The 17,881-nt window shown below is 51.9% G+C and overlaps 1 protein-coding gene across 1 annotated transcript; it reads right to left on the bottom strand.

Annotated features, from left to right (window-relative positions):
* Window positions 1-685: 685 nt before the first annotated feature.
* CXCR5 (C-X-C motif chemokine receptor 5) lies at window positions 686-10,556 on the bottom strand. Its single transcript, XM_060157973.1, has 2 exons — window positions 10,500-10,556; window positions 686-1,753 (listed from the first exon to the last, which is right to left on the bottom strand). Exons 1-2 carry the CDS (start codon window positions 10,554-10,556, stop codon window positions 686-688), a joined length of 1,125 nt encoding a protein of 374 aa, XP_060013956.1.
* Between the last annotated feature and the right edge of the window lie 7,325 nt (window positions 10,557-17,881).

Here is a 17,881-nt window from a genome sequence, read left to right as displayed (position 1 = left end):
GGCTGCAGACCTCCCAGGGCCCAGTGACATGGGGCTGGCCCGGCGCCATTTTGGTCAGAGCCAGGGGCAGCCACCTGGACCGGGTCATCCTGAGCTTCCTGCTTGGTCAAGATGCTGCAGGGCTGGTGACCTGAAAGAATGTCTGTGCTTAGTAGGCACTGAGACATGTTAAGGCCCCGCTCTGCTGCCAGCTGGCCTTTCCTCAGCCTTAACCTCCATCCATGCCCTGGTGCTCAGCTGCTTGTTACTTTTGGCAGGTGAGGTGGGAGGAGAGGTGGGTGGTTGTGGAGGTCGGTGGTCCATAAGATGATGGAGTACGTTCTGGAAGGGGAATGACTTTCCCTATCGACGGGGGCAGAAGGAAAATTTCTTTCTTGAGCTTTGGATGGTTAGGATGAGAGAAGGTAAGTGTGGTCCTCTCAGCCCAAAGTGATGCAGACGAGCACAGGTATCCTTTGCTTTGCCCTTGGGCTGCTTTCCCCTCCCTGGACCCCAGCCTAGACCCAGGGCTGGGAGAAGAGCTGGCGGGGTTGTCCTGGAAAGAGGGGTTGGTTCCTCCAGCTGCCCCATATGAGGACACTGGCCAAGGCGAGCTCTTAGGATCCCAGATCCTGTTGGAAGGAGTTCGAGCATCACTGCCTGCCCCAAGGAAAGCAGAAACAAGGGGGTGGGGGGTGGCTAGGACCTAGAAGGTGGTGAGGGAGGTGGCATTCTCTGACTCCGAGAGGCTGCTCTTGCGCCAACTAGGGAAGAACTGGCAAAGAGAGGCAGGGCCGGCACAGCCCAGCTTGGTCAGAAGCCGCGACAGGTCACTGCGGAACTTCACGCCGGCAAACGTGTAGAGCATGGGATTGAGGCAGCAGTGGGCCAGGCCCAGGAACTCACTCATGGTGATGGCCACGGAGAGATAGCCATTGAACTCACAGCTACTGCCCAGGGCCTTCAGCCTCGTCAGGGTGTCCAGGAAGATAACAACGTGGTAGGGTGACCAGCAGAGAAAGAAGACACTTGTCACAAGGATGGCCACCCTGACCGCCTTCTGCCGCTGAGGACGCCGCTGGGCCTGGCACAGCCTGTGCACCACCCCGACATAGCACCAGGTCATCACCAGCATCGGCAGCAGGAATCCTCCGATGTGATAGAGAAAGCGGGAGGTGAACCAGGCGTTGGTTTCGGCCTGGTTCTCCTGGGGGAAGGTGCAGTGTGGCAGAGAGTCGTTGTAATGGGGTTGACTGACCTTGGCGAAAAGGATCTCTGGCAAGGCAAAGAAGACGCCCGCCAGCCAGATGGTTGCACAGGTGATGTGGATGGAGAGGAGGCGGCGGTGGCGGTAGGCGTGGACGGCGTGGACGATGGCCAGGTAGCGGTCCACAGCGATGCAGGCCAGGAGCAGGCTGCTGCAGTAGAAGTTGATCTTGTGCAGAGAAATCACGGTTTTGCAGAGGAAGCTGCCCAGGACCCAGCCCACGGAGCCCTCGGCCACAGCAAAGGGCAGGATGAAGACCAGCAGGAGGTCGGCCACCGCCAGGTGGAACAGGAAGGTCTCGGTTGAGCTGCGCGTTTGCCGGTGCCGCTCCAGGATGACCAGCACCAGGATGTTGCCCATCATACCCAGGAGGAAGATGAGGCCATAGGCCACAGGCACGAACACGGCCTTGAAGGAGGTCAGCAGGGGCCCCTCAGCTGTGGAGCAGAGGTGATTTTCCATTGTGTGGGTCTCCGTACTGTCATTGTAGCTGCCTAATTCCTTGTACTGCAAGGGCAAGGAGACAGGAGGGTGGGAACTGAGAACCAGTCTTTCCTCTCAGAGAGGGACCCAGACCCCCTGGTAGAGTAATCCTATCCCCCCAGGCTAACTGCTTTTGTCCCTGCACTCCCAGTCTGCCCACGGACCAAATCCCAGTTTCCCTTTGTGTTCCTCAAACAAATCCCGTTGTCTTTTCCAACTTCAGTTTTCGTCTGTAAACATCCCTCACTGGGTAGTGACAAAGATGAAAGGAGATATATGGTGTGGATGTGCTTCATAAACTCTGAAGGGCCGGGCACCTGTAAGTCTTTTCTCATTTGCGAGGCCTCAGGTGTGGAAGGATGCAGCTGCAGGGGCTGGAATCAGGGCTTCCATTTGGGGGAATGGATCTGGTTAGGACAAAGAGCCATCTCTTCCGATTCTGAACAGAACAGAGGGCACTCAGACCTAGGATCCTGCTGAAGGGGTGGATGCTGGTATGGCCTGCTGGCTTGCTCTCAGTCTGTCCCCTCGTTCCTTCATTATATCTGAAATTGTAGTAAGAGCCTCTTTTTTGTTTAATCGGCACAGCAAGCCCAAGGCATGTGATACTCCGGTTTCACCCATGTCTCGCCAGAGATCGGGTCTGCTTGAACCCACGCTGATGTAACTCCCACCACGACACAGCACTGCCTGGCTGCCCTGCCTGCTACTCCCTGTCACCAGCAAACGCCTCACTCTGCTCCCTTCTCCGCGAGGGGAGGGGGAGGGGGGAGGAGGGAGGGGGAGGGGGGAGGGGGAGGCTTCCAAGTGAAGGGGATGTGCCCACTCTGTCTCCGGAAGCTCACTCCTCCCTTGCCTCCCTCTCCCTCCCCCAGCCCTCCCCACCCCAGCACTCAGGTTGTTTACCCAGCTAACCGCAAAGGAAGGCAGGGCGCCTGTTTTCATACCTTTCACTCACAGCTGCCCCCCTGCACCTGCTCCTCACCTCCCAGCTCTGTTCTTCCCACCCCCTCCCCTAACCATACACCTCTCCACAGCATTTCAAGACCAATTATAACCAGCTTATGTGGCTTCAAAAAGGCACTTCTGGAAACGATGATCCCCAGGGAGAGAGAGGATGGGAGAGGGTACCGGGCACCCAGGCTCAGGGTGGTCCCACCCTGCCCTCCTTCCTGGAGAGCGAGGGTCCCACACAAGCAGGGGGTGGTTGTACTGTTACCCAGGGCCCCAGCTGTGGGTCATACACTTCTTCTCCATGGTGGGAAGACCCATTCCCCAACCTGGGCCTTTCCTTCCGGTTCCTGAGAGAAGCGGGTGGGAGGATACATTAGTGCCGTGGCAGAGTCATAGGCTGGCCCGACCCCAGCATCCCTCTGCCATAGCCCAAGTGTAGCCCTTCTTCACCCTAATGCTCAGGACTACTGTCTCCCCATGGGTCCCGTTCTCACTGACTTCTCCACTCTTATCCACCTCCTGCACAGAGGACAGGATGAGTTTTTCAACCCACGAATACCATCACATCAGTGTCCTGCTTAAAATCTTTTACTGGTTCCCTGTTACCTCTAAGCAGTGGTTTTCTTTTCTTTTTGTCTTTATCTTTTTTTTTCAGTTTCATAGAATTAAAAAAAAATTATCGCAGTAGAGTTGATTTAAAATGTTGTGTTAGTCATATTTAAAAGCAAAGCCAGTTATAAGGAAAAGTCATGTTTGGGATCAAGTTCGTCAATAGAAGATTGGAGGAAGCCAACCTCAGGGCATTCACACAGCAGAATACAATGCAGTGCTCAAAAAGAAGTGAGGTTTACCTGCGCGTTCTCTTAGGAAGAGATGTTTCCCATACATTACTAAATTTCAGAACTAATTGTGAGGCCTCCCATACAGCATAAGTCCATGGACTTTCTTTGCAGGTTTTACTGGGGTTGGGGGGGGGGCGGTGGGAAGGGAGGGAGCCTCTGGTCCTCCCGTCTTTAAACCAGACACCCTTGTCTCATGTGGTGTTTCACACATATGCTTTTGTTTATGAAAATGGTTCTGCTTTCACTGGAAGACCATGGACTTGCAGGGTGAGGTCTAAACTCCTCTACTGGGCCTTTACATGTTTGCAAACTGTATATTCCCCTGACCTTTCAAACCTTCTCTTCCACTTTATCGCTTTATCCCTCTCCTTCAGGTTCATCGTTCTCCTGGCTGCCTGCCCCCGTCACGCTGATACAATCCTGTCTCTAAAACTCTTCCTTTCGCCCAGCAGTCCTTTCTTCCCAAGTCTGCCTGTTGCTATGCTTCCTTCAAGGCCCCACTCAATCCCACCTTCCTATGTCCTTCCTAACTCTTCTGCTTGGAATTACATTCTCTCTTCTTCCATCACGTGTGCCTTTATTACCTCACTCAGGGTTGGGATGTCGGTGGCCTCATTGGATGGTGAGCTCCCGGGGGAGCTTACAAGGCCATGTGTTTTACACATGCCAGACATGATGCAGATGTGTGCTGCACCGCTTGGAGAGCAGTTTCCCAGATAAGGCCAGGGGACCTCGTATTCTGGGACTCTGGGGAAGTTCCTCCCTGTGCCTCAGCAGACTCAGACACTCCTTCCCACCCTTCTTCAGTTTTTGCCTCTTCCCAATGCTCTTGACAGCCTAGAGCCTATCTTGGGTTCTCTAACCATATTGGGAGTTATTTCCAACATCGTCATTGAAAGAACCATTTGATTCATCCTGGAATTCAGCAGGAGTTAAATGGGAAGGCAGTGAGATGAGCTGTTTTCATGCAGAGCAAAGCAATTGAGACAGAAGGAGAAGAGATGCAGGGTTTGGTGCAGTCAGCGGGGCTGGACTCCATCTACCTTGTGGTGGGAGCCTGGCCCTCCCACTGCCCAGCAGAGGGCTTAGGTGCAGCCAGCCTGTCTGGTCCAGAACCACTCAAGTCCTGCCCTCTAGAGCATTCCTGTTGATTGGTTTGCTGCTCATCTAAAGTCAACACAGTGAGACAAGTCCCTAGGAGCCCAGAGCCCCCGTCTCCTGAGAACCCAGGTTTCGAGGAGGGTTGGGAGTGGGGGACTGTCTTTCCCTTCTTGCCAAGAGGTCATGTTCGGCAGAGCGCTCAGGCAGAGAGGAGAAGACAGAGGAAGCTGGTGTGAGGAGGGCTGAGAGATGGCGCTGCCTCTCAGCAGGAGGTGTCAAACAGACATCCTGGGGCCTCAGGAGCGGCACGTGTTAAAGCCACTTCCCACGGCCAGGGGATCCCGCACACCCGCCCTTCCTCAGATCATGGAGGTAGGTCATGGAGCAAGATCAGCTCTGGCCCAGTGGGAAGTTAGGAACCAGGAATCCTGAATGCTGCGGGGAGTGGGCGCGGAAGGGAGCCCCCCAAGACTCACACCCAGAGGGAGTTCAGGTGGGCCATCTGGCCGAGCACTCACTCATCCTTCGCTGGGAGAAGCTGCAGGAAGCCACGGCCCTCAGGCACACACACACTCTGATGGCAGCATGACCCCGTATAGACTCAGACATGTGACTGCTGGGGCCATGACAGCATGCGGCATAAGCAGGTACCCAGTGGACAGTAGCCTAACAGAGGCCAGGGACCCAGGCCTCAAAGAAGGCAAGAAAACACGATGACTGGGGTGAAGCTGTGCAGAGGGCAGGAGTGGGGACTAGAACATTCTGTGTCCTGGTATTGAGGTGCCAGGAGAAGGGAGGATGGAGGGAGAGATCAAAGTGCTTGGAATTACAAAGATTACTCTTCCTACTCCCACTCCACCCCTCTGCCCCTCCCTTCTTTCCTTCCTCAGGAGCCTCTGTAGGACCCAGGCCCCTCCCTGGATAATTAAGTCCTCCAAGCCCCATCTGACTTCAAATAATGAGGCTGTCTCACTGCCCTGCAGTGGCCGGTGTGAAGCTCAGCAAACGTTTGCAGATGGGGCTCTGTGTCAGCAGGTGGGCAGCGGGTGTCTAGGACCTTCCTCAGGGGTCTGTCCTGGATCCTCTCCTCTTTTTCACTCTCAACCCTGTCTTGGGTGATACGGCTGCGGGAGGCTTTCAGACAGTGCAGAGTTCTCTACAACCTGGAACTACAGGCCCAAAGTGACCAGATGGAATTGGTAAAGAAAAATGTAGAGACCTAGATGGGGTTTAAAACTTCAACTCTTCAGGGACAGGTTGGAGAAGACCTGACTTAACAACTGTTTATGAGAAAAAGACCTGAGAGCTTGTTGACTGCAATCTTCAGATGAGTCAACAGGGTGGCGTGGCTGCCAGCAGGGCTTTGTTGCCTTATCTAGGTGAACAGAAACCTGTAGGTGGGCACCTGACACCAACCCAGTTTGTTTGGGCTGGACAAGGGTGACCAGTTCTTAAGGGGTCTGGAAATCCCCACCCTGGGGGGAAGTTTCCAGGTCCCAGGCTGTGGTGTCCAGGAAAGAGAAGACTTGACTCCAGGAGAGCTGGCCCCTTCAAGGACTGGAAAGAGCTCCCATGGCGAGAAGGCAGGATGGGCTTATTGTGTGAGGTCCTAGTGGGTAGAGCAGGAGAAATGGGCAGAGGTTGGGATTGGGGGTGTTTCAGTCAAAGGAGAAAGAACCTTCTAACAGGCAGAACTGTCAAACCATAGGTTGGGGCCCTTGGGAGGAAGAGGAATGTTTGAGGCCAAGTGTGTGGGAAGGGATTCCTGCTCTGGAAAGGAAGCTGGGCCCTGCCCTCAGACGTCCCTAGCTCACAGCTCCTAGATGCTCCGAGTCTCTGGCTGTCATGCCCTGCCCTGCGCTGTTCTGGTTCTCAGTGTCACCTTCATCTAGCTCAGCACCTGGGTGGGAGCCGTTACTTCTCCAGCCTGTCTGTCCTGCACTGAGCGAATGGCCCAGCCTGACTTGCTTCTCAGCCCCCAGGAGGGAGGCAGGGCTGCTGAGTGCTTGGCTCATCCAGGCCCAACTCCAGGGCTCCAGGGGCCTGAGTCATACTCGCTGCAAGAGGCGTCTACACACAGACGCGGTTCATCACTCTGGCTATAGGGGACACACACAGGCTCCGTCTCCTTTTATGTCTCTGGCTGGATATTCCTAACCCAGAGACAGGAGTCGTGAGTAGGACCAGCCAGGGCGTCTCTCATTCCAGCTTTCTGTGGCTTGAGGGGTGCGGGGGTCTGGAAGAAGGAGGCTGGGCTGAGGGGTGAGGGCGGAGGACTTTATCCCTTCCCCACTCTTCCTTTAGAGGGCCCACACCCCCTAAAGACCATCTGAGACTCTGGCTGGCCATTTGTCACATCTCCCCCCTCTCCCCGCCCCCACCCCTCAGGAGCGAGCCTGCCAGGCTCCTCTTCCATCTCCAACCCAAGTGTTTTGGCCATTAGGAACATGGCACTACTCTGGGTGTGGTTCTGGGGGGAGACTTTAAGCTACCCCTACCTCTGCACTGAGTCTTTAGGTTTCAAGGGGTCCCCCTTGGCACCCCAGATCAATTTGCACTTTGGGGACAGAGCCACGCAGTCCGAGGGACAGGTAGACAGGTCTCTTAGGTGTGTTCGGTAACCTCCTGAAGCCATCTCCCGGGTCAGTACTGATTTGAAATATTTTGTCCCATCGTTCCCGAAAGAATACACATTCTTGTGTCCTGATTCTCAGTCCCAAATTCATGGTCACTTTTTCTGCCATTGTGCTAGAGGAGTGGTTCAGCCACAGTCTGTGTCCTCACTGAAGGCAAGAATTCCTGATGGAGACTGTGGTCTCTGTGCCTGAGCCCAGACTTGCCCCAACACTGACCCCTCCCCAGGCTAGCCCTGGGTCTCTCCCTCATCTCTGACCCTTCCAATCACCCCCAGTTGGGGCTTCTTCCACTGGGGTTCCTCTGGGACTTTTGACCTGGTTTGGGAGGGGGTGAGCCTCCCTTCCCCCAAGGCAAACCCCAGAAACAGCCTGAGCTGGTTTTGGTTCCTCTTCTTCACACCTCCTTGATGAAATGGGACAGTGCATACGAATGGCCTTCCCGTCCTGTGATGCGCTGAAGTCATAGTCTGTGGGGGGTCATCCCTGGGGAGGGGTCAGGGGAAGCCAGGCCCTGGGGCCGGACCACCTTCACCCTGCTCTATAGCAGCTTCTCCTCCTGGCTGGTGTACCGGGTGGGGCTGGAGGTGCAGTTTATGACCGACCCCTGTAGGTACCCCAGGTCCTAGGTCTGTCAAGAGGAGGCGGCATGCTTTCAGATCCAGGTTCCTATGGACAGAGGCTTTTCTAGGTCTGCCTAGATCTGCCTTCCCAGCAGGATGGGTCCCTGGAGTGCCCACCCCAGGGACCTGGCTCCTAGTTTCTGGTACTTAGCCGTCTAGAGTTTTTCTGTTTGGATCCACCGTTCATGGGAATTAGCAACCTATCTCAAGAAAATGGACATTTTGAACAGTTGATCTTAGAACGCAAGAGGAGGGAGGGAAGATAGGATGCCCAACACTTGGTTTATGGCCAAGAGCCCCCAGTTCTTAACCCAGCATTGGAGTCTAGAACCCAGTGTTCTAGGACACTGAACTGATACTTGGTTTGGACCAGAAGAGGGAGAGGAATAGGAAGCAAAATAATAGAACTGAGACTAACTCCAGAGAGAAATGGGGAGTTGAGACACTCAGCGGAGCAGCACAAATCAGTACATACTTATTGAGAAGCTACCGCATACAAGACTCTTCTGCTGCCCTGCCACGCCAGGGCCCCTGTGCTGGGAGATACCGTCAGGGAGACTGTCAAAACTGCTCGAGGTCCTGCTGTGAGTGGCGGGGCGGGTGGAGAGAGAGGGTCTGGACTTCTGAGGGGGCAACAGCCCTGGAGAGAGAGTGTATGGGAGGTGAGTGCAGGTGGGATGAGGTGCTGGGGGCTGGCTTGAAGAAAGGTCCAGGGCCCGGATGGTCCTAGGACTCCTGGCTCCTGGCCCGACCCTGATGGAGGGGGTTCAGGCCTGCAGGGATGCCTGGACTGAGACCACTCATTTGAGGCATGACATGAAGTGAGTCACCGCTCCCTCTCCCCGGGCTGCAGGTTTTCTTTGGTATGTGGGACATGCCCGGCTGTACCCCTGCCGCCACCTGTCTCTAGTAGGTCACGCAGTGGAGTGAGGCGTGCAGTTAGGGGAACTCTTGAGGTTTCTCAGAAGCCAGAACCGGCCAGGTCTCGAGTTGGTTACTGTGATATCCAACTGGGTCAGCGCTCGTGGTCAGCTTGAAGCTTCGGGCAGAGGAAGACGCCCGGTAACCTAGTCAGGTGAGGCCAGGGGCCAGGGCGGGGGGCCAGGGTGGGAGCACATTGCCTTGTCAGGGTTGTGGGGTTTTAGTCTGATTGGACTCAGGGCCAGCTTTATGGGCGTGAGACCGGTACCGTCACGCAGGGCCCAGCACTTAGAAGAGCCCCGTGCTTGGTTTAACGCTCTGCTGTCTCTATCTTGACATTTTTAACAGAGGCCCTGCATGTTCATTTTGCATTGGGTCCCACAAATTAAGCAGCATGTCTGATTAGACTGATGGTTCTGGCTCTGCTTTTATCGGAGGGTCGGATCTGAGAAGACAGACTTTGGGTACTTATCCCTTCCCCCACCTCCCCATGCTCTGCTTATGCTTCCAAGTCTTGGGATCTGGGCAAGCGAGAGGCAGCCTTTTCCAAGCAAGTCTGGGAACACAGCTGGTGGAGTTACAGTATAGACTCCAGCCAGGGGAGCTAGAGGGAGTCGGAGACCATCTCAGGGTAAGTTTAGGGCCAGGAGAGCTGGCAGGTATAGGAGGAAAAGTTTGGACCTTTAGAAAAGGATCCAGCCCAGAATTTAGCTCAGAGAGAAGTTCTTTTCCTAGCAGTGCCCTTGGCCATGGGGGAAAGGGAGTGAAGACTACAAGGAAGTTTCCCTAAGGTCCTTACAAGCAGCCCTCTGCTGCCCTCACACAGGAGCCTTGGGTCTCTGGTTGAGCTGCTCCTTACATACGCCTTCTGGGGACCCAGTAACAGCCAAGCTCTGCTTCACGGGACAGTCTTGGGTGGGTGGCAGACAGTGACGCTGGGGACTATTTTCTTAGCCCACCAAAAAATACCTAATCTCTAGAGAGCCCAGTCCTCTGAGGGAGGCCACAATGTGCTCAGAGACACTTCTAGGATTAACACCGAGTTCTTCCACTAACTTGATACCAGCTTGGCACCCCCTACTTCCTGACCCCAGCCCACTGGGGTCCTCTCCCCTGCTGACCATCTCCTTGGGTTTAGCACATAATCATTGTCTACGAGCTTCTGGTGAGTAATTTTTTTTTCTTCTTGGCTAGCCCAAGAAGTGCCAAGAACAGGCTCTCACCTTCTCTATCCAAGAGAGAATGTCGTGCCCCGATGACAGAATCGTAGAGCAAGAGATGAATAAACATACACTGATTGGTCAACTAGCAATGCCAGCCTCCTGATATTAAGAAAACCTCCAAAGTACTTTCCCATCTACCCCGTATTCCAGCCGTATGAGATGAGGAGAGGACCCCCTACTGAAGAATGGAGAGGCAAAGTGACTTGTTCTAGGTCCTAGAGCATGTCAGGGAGGATGCAGGACCTGAACCCATACTTCCAATCCCCTCTAAATAAAGGATGTCTATCTAAGGCAGCAGCTCTATTTTCCACGGAATGAGAAATCAAACCTTAAAAGGCAGGCGCCGATGGGCCTGTCTAGATTCTGCTGATCCGCAGTGGGAGAGGACTGCATGTCTTTCCCCTCTTCCTTGGGCCCCGGGCGCAGGATATTTAGAATTCCTGGGCGACCATAAGCTACCTGTCCCTACTCACCAGGTCCTCCAGGTTGTAGTTCATGAGGTCCATGTCCAGGGTTAGGGGGTAGTTCATGGTTGTAGCCGTATGTCACCAGACTGGCCACTGCCTGATGTTGAGAGTTTCTCCGCCTGCTGACTATAGAGAGGTGGCAGCCGTCAGCTGCAAATTTAAACAAATGAACTGTGTGCTGTCTCCTGGGGCTGCGTAGGACCCAAGGCCTGTCTCACAACTCATCATTTTTTTTTTTTTTCCACTGGGTCTTTTGTGTTTTTTTGAAGAAAGAGGGAAAATCCCCACAGCATCAGTGCTAGTCAAGCATTTCAGCTTCTTTCCCAGCAATAGTTGTCTCAGTTGGGGCTTGTAACTGGTTTAAAGGCTGCCGCTCGCTTCTCCTCCCTGTAACTCCACCAGCCTCCCAACAGGGAGTTGTGCCTTGTAATGAAAACCACCACATTGGTCGGGGGCCCCTGAGGGAAACTCCACATAGAAGGGGAGCAGGAGGTGAGCTCTTCCAGGCCCTCTCCTCCAAGCTGCCTCCAAACCCTCATCTGTCTCTCCACTAGGGCAACCCAGCCCCCAGTGTGCCCAGGGCTGAAAGTCCCTTGTCCTGGGAAAGCCCTCAGTCCGAGGCAGACTGGGATACCCTACTTGCATTATCCTTTTGCCCAGGCAGGGGCAAAACCCCTTCCCTTTCTAGCTCAAGTTCAGAAGAGATAGGTTAGAAGTTTTCAAAGGGAGCAACACTAAAACATTGCTGGAAGACAAAAACAAAATTACCCAAATCACCAAGCACAAAAATATAGTCACAGAAGAGTCATCTTCTGGCTCAAAAATAATGATGTTCTAGCTATAAATTAACTCGGTTGGCACATAAATGGTTAACGTCATAGACTACCCAGCTAGAGTAGATTTTTACATGGGAGGACCCTGAGGCCCAGAGAGGCAGAGTGACGTCCTCAGGACCCACGGCTAGCCAGTGGCAGAGCCAGGACTGAACCCAGGCTTCCTGACTCCATATTCAGTGTTTCCCCTATCCCACCAGGCTGCTACTCTTACAGGCTCAACGGAACCCTTTTCCTTTCCCTCACCTCTGCCCTGTCTGTGGACCCCTACCTTTAAGAAGCTCAATGTAGACACTGATCGACTTCCCCTCCAAGTCTCATCTTCGTGCTTTTCCTTCCAGGAGAGGTCCACAATGATACAAAAACAGCGAGTGCACACACAGAGGCGCCCACACATGATGGGCTCTTTCCCTGCCCCACCTCATCCTCCCCTGCCTGCCAAATGATCACTGGCTGGGATTCTCCCCTTTCTAGTGCCCTCCTTCTCCTTCCCCTCCATGTTCATCTTCCCCTTTTCTCTCCCCCACTTCACCCCAACAGGTACATCTTTCTTGGGTTTCCACAGCTTGAGGAGTTTTCAGCCTGTATTTGTACTGTTGAGGTCTTTCTTTCCTCCATCTCCATTCACTGCCTTCAGCAACAGCTTTCAAGGAGGAAGAATTTCAGGAAAAGGGGCCAGAGGTCCTTTCTGCACTTTCTGCCCCGGTGTTTCCTGTGTAATCCCCATTCTTCCAGCCCCACCCACCCCAACATCCCTGCCCTTCCAATCGACTGATATACTCAACTTAGCTTTTGCTACTCTAAGGACATTGATCAGGAAAGAATACAGCACAGAGAATCACGTAGGAATTGGAAGGGAATTTGAAAGAGCAACCATTCTTTCCTCATTCCCCCCTTCCCCTACCCCCAGCAAATTCAAGATTCCTGTCACTACGTCCTCATCAGATGGTCACCCAGTATTAGTCAAACATCACCAAGGGTGAGAAATTTGTTTCTTTCAAGAGGTCGTGTTTTAATGCAGTTTGATTTAATCAACCCATTCTTTGACCTCTGGGTGATTTCTGATTAACGGTCTAGATATAATCTGACTAGGACAAAATATAGGAAGATAAGATTTTCCTTGTTCAAGGTTCCATACTTATATAACTGTAATTAAAATGGTCTTTCCTGTGGGCTCCCATTCCCCTTGACAACATGCTTAACAAATTTCATTTTGATGGTTTGAGTCCATCATCTCAGCTTCTAAGGGGAAACTTTTGAAATCCTGATTCAGTCCTCTGTTGCTGTGATACCAACTTAGATAAGCCTGCTATCCTTGGGTCTATCCAAGTCTTGATGGAAAATATTGACAGAACAACGCTAAAAACAGAACCCTACTTCATGCCATTAGAAACCTACTTTTCTCAAAGGTCAGAGAAGACTTCATGGAAGAAGGAGGACATGAGCTGGACATTGACGGTTTGGATAGAGTGACCTGATATGCCTGGAGGGGAAGGTGCAAGGTAGGGGGCGTGGGAGATGATGAAGACTGCATGAAAAGGTGTGTGGAAAGAATTACTCAAGATGTGACGGGTATGGTTATGGTGTTGTTGATGATGATGATGATGTGGGGCGTGGGCAGCAGCAAGAAGATGGAGGAGGTTGGAGTGTACACTGGACAAGGTAGGAATTGCTCTCATGGCCTTCTCCTCTCTTACTCTTCCTGTGGGTGTCCATTCACCTTGATGTGTGGCAGGTCCAGAAGAGGGGTTTGGGAGGAGGCGCAGGACTGCTCCTCAGGTGCAGCAGAGGCTGTGGTTGCAGCTATGATGCTGGGGGCAGCAAGGCATCTGTTGGCTTCTCAGTGGCTGACCTGGGTTTTATGGAGAAGAGAAACCTGTGATGTCACCTGAACTCCTCTCTAGTCCCTTAACTTCCTGGTGCTTCTTGCATCGTGGGCCCATTCAGATGCCCCTTCCTGTCTCTCCAGATGCTGGGACATACTGCAGGCTCCCAGGGCCCACTTGTCGCAGCCACTGACCTTTGATGGTCAACTGGGTTTGCCCTAAATGGGTAAACACCACCCGACTATGAGTTCTAATGTTGCCTTAGAAGGTTCAGAGAGTAACTGCCTCTGGCAGAAAAGATGATCTTAAGATCTTCAAAGCCATAAAGCCAGACTAGCCCCGCAGAATAGAGAGGGAAATGCCTAGCCTGTGACCCCTTGACTTTAAAGATGAGATGGCAGGGGTTCCACCTGTGTGTGAGGGGGACATTTCCAGAGAAGGCAGCCCAGATTTTATTTCAGCTTGTTTATATTTCTTCCGTGTGGGATCCCAGTCCCCACCCCATGGGCAGCCTACCCGAGGCAGAGCTGTTTTGAGAACATCAAAAGCCTGACCACTGGTGGTTCTGACGAGGGTAGATTTATGTCTGCCTTAGGCAAGATGGTGGCTTAGTATCAGCCAGGTGGATGTTTCTCAGTAATTTTGCTTCACAGCTCATGCGTTAATTAAGTTTCTCTTTATTTCAGATACTAGATACAGTCACTTGTCTTGGAGTTCATTTCCTAACATTCCACAGAAAAGTTAAGTTGTTCTGCAGAGTGTTTGGGGTGCAGGGAAAGGGCTGGGGTTTCCCCCCTATTCTCTCACTACCCTGAGATGTTCACTCTCTCTGACCTGGACAGAGATCTTTTTCTCTTCTTTCTCTGGGTCTTCCCCAGCTGTTCAGAACAGCGCTCCACAGGTCCCCACCTAGCGAGTCAGCCCAAGGAAGTGTTGGGTATCTTTCTAGGATAAGAGAATAACAACATTCGTATAGCATTTACCCATCTACAAAGTCGCACAATTTTTATATTTCATTTTTCTTAATCTTTGTACTTAATTTCACATTTAACTCTATTTAATCCTCAAAACTCGTTATGCAGGAGGTATTGGCATCACCCATGGCCACATTTGCAGGGGGTGGGGCTGGAGGATGAGGAAACAGAGGCTCAGTTGCTCCCTCATGAGTACAGGGAGAGTGATGGCAGAGTCAGGGTCTGAAGCCAAACCCGGGGATCTCTCTACCAGACCACATGACCTTCTCTCAGAGATTCAGTTTCGCAAAGGACGGGCACTTACCTGGCTATCTGAGGGGAAAACTCTGCCTAAACCCTTTATGAGCTTTTTATCCGACACTTACTATGTGCCGTGAACCGCTAAGCTCTTCACACACATCACTTCCTACGGTCCTCTGAACAGTCTTTATGTGCTAGGTATTTTTATCACGTTATCACACGTGTGGAAACTGAGCTTCAGGCAGTAGTGGGAAGTAGCTGTAAGTGTTAACAGCTTTCTCAGTCACCAGTGGCCCAAAAGCACAATAAAAATGAACACAGGAAGTGGGGTGGTAAAGGTTCTCAGTGTTGGAGGCAGCACCCACGCAGAGCTCCTCTCTCATTAGGTAACAGGTAGGAGTCCTGCGGGGAGGAAATGAGCTGCAGGTGCATCAAGGTTGCCTCAAGGTTCTAGGGGCCATGAGCGTGTCTGGGAACCTCCGGCCTGGGGCGGGTTGTGTGGTCAGGATTAGAGAGTGAGTGAGGTTCCTGGATCCGGTGCTTGAATACTGGGTACGGCTGAGCCCCAGCCAGAGGGGTGATGTGAAGATCGAGGGAGGTGGGATTCAGGCTCTGCCCTGGGAGGACTTTGTCCAGCAGAGAAGGCAGAACAGACCCATGTGCCCAAGTCTGCACACTCATATACACATGTAACTTGAGAACATTTTCAAAGCAACATACACGCATGTATTTGAACCCAGTGCGGGCCGAGTCCGGCAGTGTGGAAGACACACAGAGTAGGAAGGATATACCCAGCGTTCCTTTACACATAATCCTGTGCGTGAATGTACCGTATAAACAGTGGAAAGTAAGCCAGGTTTTATAGCAAAAGGCCTGGACTGGAGGCCCAGCATTTCTATTTTTCAACAAGGCTGCTTTTAGACAAGACCTGCCTAGATATTCCGAGACACATCAAACACAGAATGCCAAACAGGGCATCTTAGGAAAGCGGTTCTCAAATGTTATGCCTCAGAATCACCTGGAGGGCTTGTTAAACAGATGACTGGGCCCTCCCTCAGGTTTTCTGATTCCCAAGGTCTGGGGTGGGACCTGAGAATTTGAACTCCTAACAAGTGACCAGGTGATGGTGATATTGCTGGCCTTGCAACCACACTTTGAGAACCACTGCCCTGGGCTACACAGCACTGGTACGCGGAGAGCACTGACCCTGACCCAGCCCAAGCCAGCCAGCAAACTCTCAGCCTCTCCACACAAACCCTACCACAGCTGAGGCTTCTCTACAGCAACTCACCTCACACAACCGGCACCACAACCCACAGCTGCTTTCCCTCAGAACACCGGCTTCCCTGGGCCCCAAGCTGACGCAGCTGAAATTCAGATCATGGCTTCCATCTCTGGCCCTTCTCTTGTCCGTCTCGGCCTCCATGATAATTGGTGAAGCTTAAGTTCTGCTGGCTAACCTTCAGCACACCGTGTAACCCAGTCACTTTGACCATGGCCCGTAGTATGAAATAGGTCTTACATCACAGCCTCGTTGGCCTGTGTACACACACACACACACACGTTCCCCAAATAATACTTATTCTTTACTTATTCTTAGTATGTGTGACGTACTCATATTTTCTACCCTTCCTTTCTTCCTCCCCTGCTCCCTCTGGGTCTCTGCCTCTGTCTCTGCCTTTGTCCCTGTCGGTCTGTCTTTCTTTTTTTCTTCAGTGGAAGTCACTCCACCGAATTGCTTTCGTGGATCCACAGGTAAGTCCAATCCCTGGGTATATAAATTACAAATAAAACTTCTCTGAGCCTTAGCTTCCTAATCTGTACACTTGTAAAATGCCTGCACTGCCAATGCTGCTACTGTTTGTCTTGAATAACGTCATGTATGTAAAAGTCTTTTTTTCCAAATAGAAATACTCCAATAGGTACAGAGTGCTATGAAACACACACACATACACAAACCCACACCCATACACACCACACTTTTAAAAGGGGCTTGGAAAGGAAGGAAGTTCAGACAGGACTCTGAGGGAAGGGAACAGGGAATGACTGAGCCCCAGCAGAGGTCGGCAGGTGGTACAAGCATATCTTGGGGAGAGGATGGTGGGTAGTTTTTCTGGACTGGAGCAGAGGAAGATGTGGGACAAGGACAAGAGGCTGGGAAGGTGGATTCTGAGAGGCACAGAGAGCCTCTCTGGGCATTTGGATCACAGACGGGGCAACTGGGAAACGCGATAGATCCTTTAGCAACAGAACTTCACAATGAAGATAGAATTAAAGGAAGTTTGTTCAACTTCAGAAAAAACACTTATTAATTGCCTACTCCATGCCAGGGTGTAGCAGTGAACAAGACAGACTAGCCTTGCAGATGTCTCTGGTGAGGATGGGCAATGGGTCCTCATATAACTTAATTATTCCGTAAGCCTCCATTACATTCCAAGCACTGAACCAGATGCTGGGAAAAATAATAAGAAACAATCCTACACATGACTCCCACCCTATCATAGCTTACACTCTAGAGAGGAGGTAGGCAGTAAACCAATCAACTATCTGCTTAGCAGTAATGATAACTTATAAAAATCTGTAAGTTCTCTGAAGAAAAGGAACAGGATTCCCAGAGAGAAAACAATAATGTGAACTCAATCTCCACAAACTAATAACCACAATCATAATACTCCCAGATTAATTTACAGTTTATAAAGTTCTTTCCCATGCTTTGTCTCAGCAGGACCTCATCTCAAGCCTGTGGAAAAAGCCAGCCAGGAGTTCTTCACCTCTTTTTTTTTTTTTTTTTTTGATGTTCTGCTCTTTTCAATCATTTTATTCCTTATCTTTTATAAATTTATTTATTTTACCTATTTATTTTTCTTATTTATTTTTGGCTGCGTTGGGTCTTCGTTGCTGAGCGCAGGCTTTAGCTGCAGTGAGTGGGAGCTACTCTTCATTGCCGTGCGCGGGCTTCTCATTGTGGTGGCTTCTCTTGTTGCAGAGCATGGGCTCTAGGTGCGCAGGCTTCAGTAGTTGCGTCACGCGGGCTCAGTAGTTGTGGCTCGCAGGCTCAGTAGTTGTGGCACAGGGGCTTAGTTGCTCTGTGGCATGTGGGATCTTCCCGGACCAGGGCTCGAACCCGTGTCCCCTGCATTGGCAGGCAGATTCTTAACACTGCGCCACCAGGGAAGCCCCTCTTCACCTCTTTTATTTGTGAGAAAACCAAGGCTCAGCCGATCTCATGAGTTGCATGAGTCTTTCCAGTAGAAAAGGAAGTTCAGCCAGTTCTTCTGACTCCGAACCCAGTGCTCTGCCCTCCAAGGAGGAAGAGATGAACTGGCCCCCAGTGGGGCAGTTAGCCTGCTTGTTCTAGAGCAGATGTAAAGTGGCAACATGTTCATCTCCAGGTGTAAAGAACAAATTTATGATTACCAAGGGGGGACGGGTGGGTGGGATGAACTGGGAGATTGGGATTGACATATATACACTATTGAAACTAATGAGAACCTACTGTACAGCACAGGGAACTC

This window comes from Lagenorhynchus albirostris, chromosome 9, assembly GCF_949774975.1.
Source record: "Lagenorhynchus albirostris chromosome 9, mLagAlb1.1, whole genome shotgun sequence".
Lineage (NCBI taxonomy): Eukaryota > Metazoa > Chordata > Mammalia > Artiodactyla > Delphinidae > Lagenorhynchus > Lagenorhynchus albirostris.
Note: the sequence above shows the minus strand (reverse complement) of the source record. Positions and strands in the feature narration are given on the sequence as shown.